Genomic DNA, 13,008 nt, shown 5'->3' on the forward strand with positions numbered 1-13,008 from the left:
TTAGTTTAGCATGAAATATTCAAGATTAAATGAGTTATTTAAGTTGATTTTGTTAAAGATAATCAGGGAAAACAATAACTTAAAATTTAAAAGAGATTAAATTATTTAATTTTAATATTATATTAACCAATTGGTTGACATTATCAATGAATAAATTTTTCAACAATTTATCTAATTTATTTTGATGTTTTAAAATTTAAAATTTCAATATAAAAAATTTAAAATTTTCGACAATAGGATAAACAAACACAATTTGATAATTTATGTGTCTTGTTTTAGTTTCTACTGTTTTTTTTTTTACTTTAATCCTTGATTTTTTTTACTCAATCAATACTTAAAAATGAATATTTTTTGAGTGATCAAAATGAAAATGACATAAAAATTAAGTTATCAAAATGAAAGTGAAAATATTATGTGACATGTATAGTTAACAATAATTAGAGATTTAACACTTGGGTGACTAAAATAAAAACATCTTAAAAATTAAACAATAAAATTACAAATATTTTATTTTGGATGATGAAATGAAAGTGTCCTAATCAACGGTGTGGTTGAAATCCCAATCAATAGTTGGAGTGATAAAAAGAAAAAAATAAATACTTGGTTTTTTTCTTTTTAAAAAGTCCTCCAATATTTCGAAAAAAATCAATCAAGTTTTTAATTACTTTTTCACTCAACTGAGTTTGTGACTGTTAAATCTTAATGTTGATCGTGGTTGGATGTTAGTTCGTAATTTTTTTTTTATGTTTGACTTTGTTACATCAGGAATGTGTTATGGTATTTTTCTATAAAAATATTTAAATTTTAACGAAAATATTTGTAAAAATATATTTTTAGAAAATTGAAGGGCTTATCTATGTTTTATTTAATATTTTTTTAATTTTCAAATTTTAATAAATTATATATGGGATCTCAAATCAAATTCAAGTATATGTTATTTTTTGTGAATTCAAATATTGAGGATTTAAATAATATTCTAAATTTAATTTTAAAATTATTTACTACAAAATTGAAACAGATACCTTAATACCTATTATCTAAATATACATTGTTTATTTGGATAATAGATTTAAATTTAAATTTGAATACCAAAATCTACTAGTTTCAAAATGTTTATAATTCTGATCTTATATATGTAAAGAGAGAATGAATCCATAATCGAAATTTTTTCGAATTTAGGCATCCCAAAAATGATTTAAAATTTTGAAATTGATTTTTCTTTAAATTCGAATATCCGACTTTGAATTCGAATGGTAACAATAAATGGATTAAATTTTTTAAACAGATTTGCATATTTATCATTCTCAAATGGACATAGTTATATTTGAAATAATAATTTATTTGACCCTCCAACTTTATATAAAAAATTCATTTTAACTTTACATTTAATTTTTCGTCTCTTTTTAACTTTTAAACTAAAATTATTAATCAAAACACCCAAAATGAATAAAAAATTTAACTGCAATATTATATATATCACATTAATAATTAATTAATTTTTTAAAACTAAAATATTTTTATACTTTTTAACAATTTTAATAATTCTTAATTTTAATTTTTTTTTATTTTTTAAATTTAAAAAATTAATTAATTGATGATATAACATTCACATTGCAATCCAATCCACGTGACCACAAACTAAAATAATTTTTTTTAATTTAAGAGCCAAATAAGATTATGTAACTATATTTTTCAAAGCTGTATGTTTTCCTTCTAACCAATCAACTTTTTGAAAGGACTAATCGCTCAGGCAATCTTGATTTTCCTTATTTATTCCAGCATGGCGTAAGAGAAATTGTCAAGGACCAATTTTAGTATGACCACTTGAAATCATTAGATGTAATTAAATCGAAAATACTTCGGCAAAAAGGTTCCCAAAGAGGGGGAAATTACCTGTCAAGTACTTGGCCATTCTTCTTATTTACCAGATTCAAGAAGCAACATTGCTATGAACTAGTTGAAAAAGAAGATCTCAGCAAAGATAAATAATTAGGCTGTCAAGTTTCTATCCTATGCTGAACAGCTCAGTTTGGCTGTTCTGAGAAGCATCTATGTTTTTTGGTGCTCTGAGTTCATAATTAAAGCCACTGATGTCAAATGTAAGAACTATCCATGGAAGATTCTCAACTCTAAGAACTCTTTGGCTTCTGGATTATTTCTAAGCTTCCGAATAGTAGCCGGGCTTGGAGAAGCATTCCATCTATTTGCCTTCTATAGGCTAGGGGCTTAGAAGAAATTTACAAATGCCATCCTCGACTTATTTCCAAACATTAATATCAAGGATGCCGATGTGAGAAGAGCGGCTGGTGTTAATGAGGTTTGGAGAGATGGAAGATGAAGGTTGCCCAACCCACTGAACAAATTCACCGAGGAGGCTCGGGAAGTCCCAAGTGCTAAGAGCACAAAGGTAAGTTGGTGTAAGCTTCATTGGACTCAAAAACATGTTCCTAGCCATAGTTTTGTAAGAAAAAAGAGGTGATGGAAATACAGCATTAAGAGAAACAAGTGAGCCTGATAATGATATTTCTCAAGCATGTAAAGCAAAATTATAATTAAACAAAATTGAAGAGCTTCTCTCCTCATGAAAATTCTCAAGCATGTAAAGCAAAAGCAAGTAATGGAGAAAACCATAAAATAACATAGAAACAAGCTTTAATTAATTTATCTTCTACCAGCAATCCTTAATAAAGGAGAGATTATACCCTGTATTTCCTGCAATGAATGCTGTATCCTTAGCTCTTCCTCGATCGACCGCTTAAGGTTTCTAATATGACCCTTCAATGCGTCCGAATTTCGGATATCTTCAACCCTCATCTCAATCACCTTTTTCGTCAACCCCATCAACAAACTAGAATACCTTGGCATTGTGGCATTCTTACTCAAAAACGTTAACAATAAACCAAGCTCGTCTGAATCCAAATTCGATACGCATTTCAGTAACTTCTTCCTTGCCACCAATTCCTCCATCACGGCAACCACATTCTCCCGGTTCTTCCTACTTAAAACGGAAACTAGTGCATCCTTATGCCTAAACTTCTTCAGTAACTTATCGTGCTCAGCCAACTTGATCTTCTTATTTCTCATCACTAAATAATCCCCTTCAGTTGGCTTCTCACTCTGCCCTCTATGAAAGTACCTAAAATACGTAGGCTTCAATACCCGTCTTTCCGATTCCGATATACTCTCAAAACCCAAAACGTTCCCCACTCTACCACTCTCCACATTCTCCTTTCCTTTCCTTCTCCCGGCAAATATAATCCCGTTCGATGTTCCGATCACTCTAGTTCGACAATCTGGCGAAAAGCTAACTGACATAAGAGGAGCAGGGAACCGCATCGAATGAGTAACCTTCATATTACCAAAATCAAAAACCTTCATGTAACCATCTAAACCAACACTCAGAATCCTATCCTCCATTGATTCAGCCCCATCATTTTCCTTCCTAACCCTTCCTACACAAATCGATGTAACAGTTTTATTATGACTTTCCATTGAATAAACCATTCTCCCTCCCCCAATCAAATCCCATATCTTCACTGAATTCCCACCAGCAGTTGCGATCAATCCACCAGAAGGCAAATAAATCACATCTTCCACTGGTTTCCCATGATTCACTTCCAAAACCGACCTCGAATTTTCTACCCTAACATCCCAAACCTTAACAGTATGATCATAAGAACCAGTAACAAACAAATCAGGACTTACCGGACTACAATCACTGCACCGTACGTAATCCTTATGACCCATCAAGTCCAATACCACGCTCTCCCCAGCAACATCCCAAAACTTAACGACCGCATCGTCACCACCAGATAGCAAATGGAGCTTGTCGAGAACCGGGTATTTAACGAACCGAACCGGACGGGTATGAGACCGGAGGCGACGAAGCGGGGTCCGGGTTTTGACATCGAAGACCTGGACGAGACCGGAGAGATCGGAAGCGGCTAAGAGGAGACCGTCGTTACGGAAGGAAATAGAAGAAACGACGTCGGAGAATGAGGAGATTGTGGAGGAAGGTGAAACATCGCCGTCGGAGAGGGAGAGCGGGGAGAAGAGGGAAACGGAAGCGGAGTAGGCGGCGGCGAAAAGGTGGGGTGGCGAAGGGGAAAAGGAAAGGGAAGAGATGGAAGAGACGAGGTTGGGGATTTTAGTGGATTTGAAAGAAGACCAGTATTTGGATTCTGGGGTTTGGGGTAGGCTTCTTGGCTTGGATTTTAGCTTGGGTTTGATTAAGAAGGTCTTCGAGATCGTTGATGCTGGTTCTTCTGCTCTGATTTCTGCCATTTTCACTCGGGATTTTGCTGCAAAAAAATGGAGGGGGTTTTTTGTGTTTAGGGTTTTTGGTTATTATGTTTTAGGGTTTTGGAACTTCACTGTAACAAAACGATGCGCTGAAGGAAATTTAAAATAACTTTCCCCTGTGATGCCACGTGTAGACTAGAGTGTAATTAAGCCGAGGCGGAATACAAGCGACTCGAGACCTGCTCGAAATTCCGGGTTCATCCAATCAATATCTATTTTTAAATTAGAGCTAGATTTATTTAAGTTTAATTTTATTTATCAATTATTATATTAAACTTAAATTTTGTTTGATAATTAAATTTGAGGTTATTAATATATATTAAAGACAATAATATAATATAAAAATATTTATAATATATTACAAATAAAAAAAACACAATAGGACTTACGAGTCATCGAGCCAAGTATTTTTCAGCTCGAGATTGATTCAATAATTTTTAAATCGAGTTCAATTGTTAATTGAATTTAAGTAACTTATGAACATCAATAATTCATTTACGCTCTTAATTTAGATACCAGTAATTGATTAGATGTGAAATACATATTAAAAAATGTCTTTTTTTTAAGTGTTTAAAAGGATTCGACTTGAAAAAATAATTAATAATAAATTTATATTATTTTTATTTAAATTTAGTGTAAAATAGAAAATACTTTAATATAATTTATAGTTGTATTTAACATATTATTAGTTTATAAGTTATATATTTAGCATGAACTGAATTATAATTGTAATGATAAATGAATTTATAATTGTATTTGACATGTATAAATTATACATTTAGCGTAATTTGAATTATAAACGGATAGGGTTAGAGGTTAACCGAACTTTTTAATTCTTTAACAATTAATTAAATTAAAAAAATTCAAAAGAAATTGGTCAAACTGAAATTTATATGTTTTGTTAGAATAAGTATAAAATATATCAAATAAATAAAATTATAATGTTCATTCAATCAAATTAACCGAACTAGTAATAGCCTAATATCTATAATATATAACATTATTTATTAAGTTTTGTTAATTACTTGATTTCGAACTAAATTAACTGTTAACCAAAATTTCAAAAACCTATAATCGACCTCTGACCGAACTAGATTGATTAACCGACCCATTAACCGAATTAAATCGATTCAGTTAATTAATTCAGTTTTAACCGAAATTTAAACTCACTCACAAACAAACAGAATGATAAATGAATTATACTCAAATCTTCCCCTAACATCAATTATAGGTTAATTATATATTATTAGTGCATTTGAATAACTTCTATCTCTACCTTTAATAAACAAAAAGTCATGCAAAAGATGTAATCAAACAATATTAAATTTAAGACATTAAAGCTCGAGTTTAACTAGAAAATGTAATCAAGCAAAATTAAATGTAAGAAATTAAAACTCGAGCTTAACTTGAAAGAAAATTTGGGTTTGACTTAAAATTTAATGCTTAAAAGTTCTATTTAAGCTCAATTGAGTTATTGTTTTCAAAGTATTAATCAATAGGAGATAATGGTTGAATTGATTAAATAGACGTAGTAAAAAAATGCGAGTTCGATTTTTATTTTGAACATCAAATTTAATTATTTTTGTTTGAGTTCAAGTTTATGTTAGAAATTTGTATTAGTTATGAAAATATTAAAATTCGATTAAATATTAGAGATATATGAATGAAGTATTAAGATACCCGTATTCAACTTTTTTACTAGTTCGAGCTTAATTTGAAAATGATTGAGTCGAATTGATTTATTTTTATAAGTCAAACTCAAATAATTTATCTCCAATCTTGTTGTGATGCTTATTCAATAATGTTTGATTGTTAAAAGGCTTAATATAATATTTGGTGTCTATACTTATACTTTTCTTTTAATTTGATATTTTTTTATTTAATTTGGTACATTAACTTGACACTTTTTCTTAATTTAGTATCTAAACTTTTGAGGGGTCAAATTTGGTACCTAAATTTATTAAATGTTATAAAAATTATGCAAATTACTAACGGTTTTTTTTTATGCTACAAAAAATATTGTCAGTATTAGAGAAAATTTATGTTAAAAAAAATAGGTATTGAGCTATGCTTAATGAATTAATATTAAATAAGAAAAAAATTTAAAATCCCAAATTAAAAGAATTTTAATTTTTTCAATTAATAAAATAATTAATTAAATAAATAGAAAAAAGTATTTGAACATATAAAATACAAAAAATATCATATCATCCATAAAAAATATTTTTAGTGTATTGGAGTAAATTGTAAAACATTTGACAAGTACCAGATTAAAAAAATTACTAAATTTAAAAAAAAGGAGTCAAGTTCAAATACCAAATTGAACCCCCAAAGAGATTAAGTACCAACTTAATAAAAAGTATAAAGTTTAAGTACCAAATTAGGAAAAGTGTCAAGTTTGGGTACCAATTTGAACCCAAAAAAAGTTAGATATCAAATTAGAAAAAGATGTCAAATTCAAGTACATAATGTCATATTAAGCCTTCTAAAATGATTGTTCAACATAGCATAATAAAAGAGTGAAAATAAGAGTCACCACTTTGTACACGATAGGATAATTATTGGATAATAAATTATTGACGCGATTTTTTTTCTCCAAGTCATTTGTTTTTTTATCTTTTGTTTTCCTCAACTGCGTTGTCAGCTTCCGGGCTGACTATCGCCCGCCTTTTTTCTCTCCCATCAACCATTTCTTTATTTATTATTCTCATTTACTACACACATATTCTTTCTTTTCAATTTGCATATCTATTTTGTGGGTATCTATGTTATCTTTACAAGTTGTGATTGACAGATGACGATATCTGTCGTTCGCTAAAACTCCACCAACCACCAATATTTTTTTTCTTGGAAAGTAGGTGCCTTTTTGTCAACTTCTTAATGTATTTTTGTTTTGAGAATATTTCAAAATAATAAATTATTTCACATGTCGATTTGGACCCGTATTGTATTAAGTTTTATATTTTTTTGTTAGTTTTTCCATTGTTTAATAAGTATTTAGTTTTAGAAGTTTTTTATTGCTCTTGTAGTACATTTTTTAGTCTTATTTATGCATGTAATCTTAGTTTTACAAGTGATTTTAGGGACGATTTTCTTGTTATCCTCTCTAGTTTGGTGAATACTCAATTCTTATGTCAATTTTTGCTCCCTGCTTTAGACTATCCGAGGTTGGTTTCCTTATCGTATTAAGTGCTTGCAATCACTCCAGATATATCGTGTTTGAGTTGTGATAAAGCCAATTGTTAACGTGTCATAATGTTCTACTAATGTTGAGGCTAAAACCTTTGTTGTATTGATGGGGCTTGTCCTTTACCATGTACAACGAGTGTTTACTATTTTTTCTCTCTAAATTGTATAATTCCATTAACTAAATAAATTAATGAATTTACCTTAAAAAAAACTATCAATATGAATAAAAAATGTAACTGTGATTTTTTTAAATGAAAATTGTTGCACATAATTAAATGTAAGAAATTAAAACTCGAGCTTAACTTGAAAGAAAATTTGGGTTTGACTTAAAATTTAATGCTTAAAAGTTCTATTTAAGCTCAATTGAGTTATTGTTTTCAAAGTATTAATCAATAGGAGATAATGGTTGAATTGATTAAATAGACGTAGTAAAAAAATGCGAGTTCGATTTTTATTTTGAACATCAAATTTAATTATTTTTGTTTGAGTTCAAGTTTATGTTAGAAATTTGTATTAGTTATGAAAATATTAAAATTCGATTAAATATTAGAGATATATGAATGAAGTATTAAGATACCCGTATTCAACTTTTTTACTAGTTCGAGCTTAATTTGAAAATGATTGAGTCGAATTGATTTATTTTTATAAGTCAAACTCAAATAATTTATCTCCAATCTTGTTGTGATGCTTATTCAATAATGTTGATTGTTAAAAGGCTTAATATAATATTTGGTGTCTATACTTATACTTTTCTTTTAATTTGATATTTTTTATTTAATTTGGTACATTAACTTGACACTTTTTCTTAATTTAGTATCTAAACTTTTGAGGGGTCAAATTTGGTACCTAAATTTATTAAATGTTATAAAATTTATGCAAATTACTAACGGTGTTTTTTTTTATGCTACAAAAATATTGTCAGTATTAGAGAAAATTTATGTTAAAAAAAATAGGTATTGAGCTATGCTTAATGAATTAATATTAAATAAGAAAAAATTTAAAATCCCAAATTAAAAGAATTTTAATTTTTTTCAATTAATAAAATAATTAATTAAATAAATAGAAAAAAGTATTTGAACATATAAAATACAAAAAATATCATATCATCCATAAAAAATATTTTTAGTGTATTGGAGTAAATTGTAAAACATTTGACAAGTACCAGATTAAAAAAATTACTAAATTTAAAAAAAAGGAGTCAAGTTCAAATACCAAATTGAACCCCCAAAGAGATTAAGTACCAACTTAATAAAAAGTATAAAGTTTAAGTACCAAATTAGGAAAAAGTGTCAAGTTTGGGTACCAATTTGAACCCAAAAAAAGTTAGATATCAAATTAGAAAAAGATGTCAAATTCAAGTACATAATGTCATATTAAGCCTTCTAAAATGATTGTTCAACATAGCATAATAAAAGAGTGAAAATAAGAGTCACCACTTTGTACACGATAGGATAATTATTGGATAATAAATTATTGACGTGATTTTTTTTCTCCAAGTCATTTGTTTTTTTATCTTTTGTTTTCCTCAACTGCGTTGTCAGCTTCCGGGCTGACTATCGCCCGCCTTTTTTCTCTCCCATCAACCATTTCTTTATTTATTATTCTCATTTACTACACACATATTCTTTCTTTTCAATTTGCATATCTATTTTGTGGGTATCTATGTTATCTTTACAAGTTGTGATTGACAGATGACGATATCTGTCGTTCGCTAAAACTCCACCAACCACCAATATTTTTTTTCTTGGAAAGTAGGTGCCTTTTTGTCAACTTCTTAATGTATTTTTGTTTTGAGAATATTTCAAAATAATAAATTATTTCACATGTCGATTTGGACCCGTATTGTCTTAAGTTTTATATTTTTTTGTTAGTTTTTCCATTGTTTAATAAGTATTTAGTTTTAGAAGTTTTTTATTGCTCTTGTAGTACATTTTTTAGTCTTATTTATGCATGTAATCTTAGTTTTACAAGTGATTTTAGGGACGATTTTCTTGTTATCCTCTCTAGTTTGGTGAATACTCAATTCTTATGTCAATTTTTGCTCCCTGCTTTAGACTATCCGAGGTTGGTTTCCTTATCGTATTAAGTGCTTGCAATCACTCCAGATATATCGTGTTTGAGTTGTGATAAGCCAATTGTTAACGTGTCATAATGTTCTACTAATGTTGAGGCTAAAACCTTTGTTGTATTGATGGGGCTTGTCCTTTACCATCTACAACGAGTGTTTACTATTTTTTCTCTCTAAATTGTATAATTCCATTAATTAAATAAATTAATGAATTTACCTTAAAAAAAACTATCAATATGAATAAAAAATGTAACTGTGATTTTTTTTTAAATGAAAATTGTTGCACATAATTAAAATGCTCAAAATGCACCCTTTAATGGTATCATCTCGTGTTTAGCAAAGTTTGAAGTATAAATTTTATGGAACAATTGATTAGATGTCCATGGGTCTGAGTCGGGCTCAATCAAATTTTTAGGCTCATTTGTTAGATCTGGATTCGGCAAGAAAAATGAGCTTAAAATTTTCCAAAGCTCGACCTAAATAAAAATGCTAAAATTCGGGTCTGGCCAGTATGTATTAAATTTTTATGTTATTTTTATATAAATTTTTAAAAAATATATAAAAATACTAAAAACATTAAAATAAATATTTCCCAACAAATTGAAAACAAATTAAAAAAATATGTATATTTAAATAATACTAAGATATATACAACTTAACAAGTAAATGCCTCTAAAATAGTGACAAAATTAACAATAAAATAAAAATTATACAATAACAATATAATACTAAAATAGTAACAAAATAGTGAAAAATATGCATATTTGAGTTAGGCTTAGGTCAAAAAAACTTACTTAAGGTTTAGCCCATTTTCTAAACGGGTCTAATACTTTTTATCCAATTCTATTTTTCAAACCTATATTTTTATCCAAACATTCCCACTTTTCAAGAGCATGCCTAGAGTTAGACAACTTTCATCAATTTGAAATGAATTGTAAATCTCATTTGGATTTTATGTTTGAAATAAGATATCACAACTCCATGTATAATCATTGATTTTATTGTTTAGTTTTTGCAACTAAGTATCAAGCACAACATTGAAATTTGCTAGTTTAAAGTACTGTTCCAATGTAATGCGGTTTTATTAACGACCAAGCTTTCCATTTTATTAACAAACCATAATCACTTCTAATAATTTCTTAACCTCTCCAAATTTGATTCGATTCAAAAATTTTAAATTTTGAATTAAATAGTTTGAGTTATTTGAGTTAATTAAGTTATTCAAATCAACTTAAATAAAAAAATTTAAAATATTTGCTTTTACTCGAATATGAATTACACAATTCGAGTCATTCGAAAATCTGAATAAGAAAATGCAAAACTACATCGTTTTGATAAACATTTACATTTTCTGAAGTTAAAAGGTAAAACTACGTCGTTTTGATAAATATTTACTTGTCAAGTTAAAAGACAAAATCATTATATTATTTATATAGTTAAATGATATTGTACTTCGCCTACTAGTTAAATAATCGATCTATGTAAATACAAGATTGAGTATAAATAATAGGTTCGTTAACTCGACTCGAAATTTTTTGACTCCATTCGATTCGATTTAAACAAATTAAAATTGAGTTCGATTGCTAAAATAGAATTCGTCAACTCAACTAACTCAAAATTTTTTAACTCGATTTAAGCTCGATTCAATCGAATAATCACCCGTACACTTAAAATCAAAGTTGATGAAGCCATTCTACTCTCCTCTCATATTACTTGCATTGTAATGGCCTTATCCTAGAATATTGTGAACATTCAAATTACACTGAGAGATGGCATAAAATATTACACATCCATCCTTCAATGCAACCATGTACTTAGCATCAACAAATTCAAGAAATTTAGCATCACCATGTAACATTTTTGGAGCTTTTTCTTTATCTGTGAATACGATATCAAACTAAGCATAGCTTTGTCATGTTTTAGCTTTCCTCATCACCTCTAAGAGCATGTTCTTGAAATGTACATCAATTGAAGTTTTAAATCAAACATGTGAATATTGATTAATGAGATTTTTTTTTTGCTCCTTTCTAACATCTTGAAAGAACAAAAAAAACTTAAAACTTGTTTTTAATTAAAAAAGCAAAAAGCTTGAAAGAACAAAAAAGAAGAAAAACATGGAAAAGAGGGCATTGATTAATGTAAGATTTTCAATTCTAAATTTGGATCTTGCACTTTTTCGAAGAAGAAATTAAAAGAGTAGAAAAAATAAATTCATAAAACTAAAAATAGAAGGGACTAATTTTTAAACACGCAAAGAGTATAGGGACTGGAAGTAGAATTAGTCCTCAAATAAAACATACCAACTTTTTTTAAATCATACTAAAATACTGTTTTCAGATCCACGTTGGCAATCCGTGGCGTCCAACTCCTGTACCAATCGAAATAAACTCCTTCCCCGAAACGAGTTTCCCACTCACTTTATAAACTTCGTTCCCACGCCTTTTTCTCTCATTAATCACCAAAATTGCGCCAAAAAAGAACTTAATACTCTACAATCTCCATTAACAAAATCTAGGGTTTTCAAAAGAAGATGAGCTCAACAGTATCAACAAAGGGAGGCAGAGGCAAGCCTAAGTCCTCCAAATCCGTCTCCCGATCTCAAAAAGCCGGCCTACAGTTCCCCGTTGGCCGTATCGCCCGTTTCCTTAAAGCCGGGAAATACGCCGATCGTGTCGGCGCTGGTGCCCCCGTATATCTCTCCGCCGTCCTTGAATACCTTGCTGCTGAGGTATATCCTCTTAATCTTATTTTGCTTTGGTAATGTTGGAACCGTAAACGAAAAGTTTAATCGATTTTTTTGCAGGTTCTTGAACTTGCTGGAAATGCTGCTAGGGATAACAAGAAGAATCGGATCGTGCCGAGGCATATTCAATTGGCTGTAAGGAACGATGAAGAGTTAAGTAAACTTTTGGGGACTGTTACCATTGCTAATGGAGGTGTTTTGCCTAATATTCATCAAAATCTGTTGCCGAAGAAGATTGGTAAAGGGAAGGGTGATATTGGATCGGCTTCACAAGAATTTTAGACGATTCTGGAGCGTGAAGAAGTCTCTTTTGTTTCGGAAATTTATTCTTATAATTGGAAACTGTTAAAACGATTGGGTAATCTTATAGTTTGTTTTCCGATGGGTTGTTTTGTGAGCTTTCAACTGGTCCTGTAAATCATATTTTGGGCTCGTTTTGATTTTGGTTGAGTAGGTTGTGCAAAATTGATATCCTTATATATATTTACTTTGCATTTGCAGTAATTTTTTTGCAATTCAACACACCAAACAAAACTTATATATACATATATATTCAAAAGTATTCTGTGTAGTTGGCAGTCTTCTGCCTTCCATTCTAAGCATCTATGTATATATGTTCTATTCTATTTTGCAAGTATGGGTATCTAGTTGTTCCTCAGTCTGCTGAGACCAAGGGCAGAGTGATGAAAACATTGGAAAATGGGTT

The 13,008-nt window shown here is 29.3% G+C and overlaps 2 protein-coding genes across 3 annotated transcripts; one reads left to right on the plus strand and one right to left on the minus strand.

Annotated features, from left to right (window-relative positions):
- Window positions 1-1,747: 1,747 nt before the first annotated feature.
- On the minus strand, window positions 1,748-4,376 carry LOC107953196 (protein SLOW WALKER 1). Of its 2 annotated transcripts, XM_041099620.1 has the most exons (2): window positions 2,703-4,373; window positions 1,748-2,393 (listed from the first exon to the last, which is right to left on the minus strand). In XM_041099620.1, exons 1-2 carry the CDS (start codon window positions 4,282-4,284, stop codon window positions 2,227-2,229), a joined length of 1,749 nt encoding a protein of 582 aa, XP_040955554.1. In that variant the 5' UTR covers window positions 4,285-4,373; the 3' UTR covers window positions 1,748-2,226. The 2 variants fall into 2 exon arrangements, with proteins under 2 accessions (XP_040955554.1, XP_016743924.1); XM_016888435.2 differs by lacking the exon at window positions 1,748-2,393 and having other exon boundaries at window positions 2,522-4,376.
- A 7,599-nt stretch (window positions 4,377-11,975) lies between these two features.
- LOC107953195 (histone H2AX) lies at window positions 11,976-12,806 on the plus strand. Its single transcript, XM_016888434.2, has 2 exons — window positions 11,976-12,287; window positions 12,363-12,806. Exons 1-2 carry the CDS (start codon window positions 12,090-12,092, stop codon window positions 12,582-12,584), a joined length of 420 nt encoding a protein of 139 aa, XP_016743923.1. The 5' UTR covers window positions 11,976-12,089; the 3' UTR covers window positions 12,585-12,806.
- The last annotated feature ends 202 nt before the right edge of the window (window positions 12,807-13,008 follow it).

The sequence above is a fragment of the Gossypium hirsutum genome, chromosome D08, assembly GCF_007990345.1.
Source record: "Gossypium hirsutum isolate 1008001.06 chromosome D08, Gossypium_hirsutum_v2.1, whole genome shotgun sequence".
Classification (NCBI taxonomy): Eukaryota; Viridiplantae; Streptophyta; class Magnoliopsida; order Malvales; family Malvaceae; genus Gossypium; species Gossypium hirsutum.

Excerpts from the sequence above, each read along its gene's own strand:
- LOC107953196 (XM_041099620.1), bottom strand. The coding sequence starts at position 4,284 with ATGGCAGAAATCAGAGCAGAAGAACCAGCATCAACGATCTCGAAGACC. Across the intron at positions 2,394-2,702 it reads TTCATTGCAGGAAATACAGG|CACTTGGGACTTCCCGAGCC; the intron begins GTATAATCTCTC and ends TTGTGCTCTTAG.
- LOC107953195 (XM_016888434.2), top strand. The coding sequence starts at position 12,090 with ATGAGCTCAACAGTATCAACAAAGGGAGGCAGAGGCAAGCCTAAGTCC. Across the intron at positions 12,288-12,362 it reads TTGAATACCTTGCTGCTGAG|GTTCTTGAACTTGCTGGAAA; the intron begins GTATATCCTCTT and ends ATTTTTTTGCAG.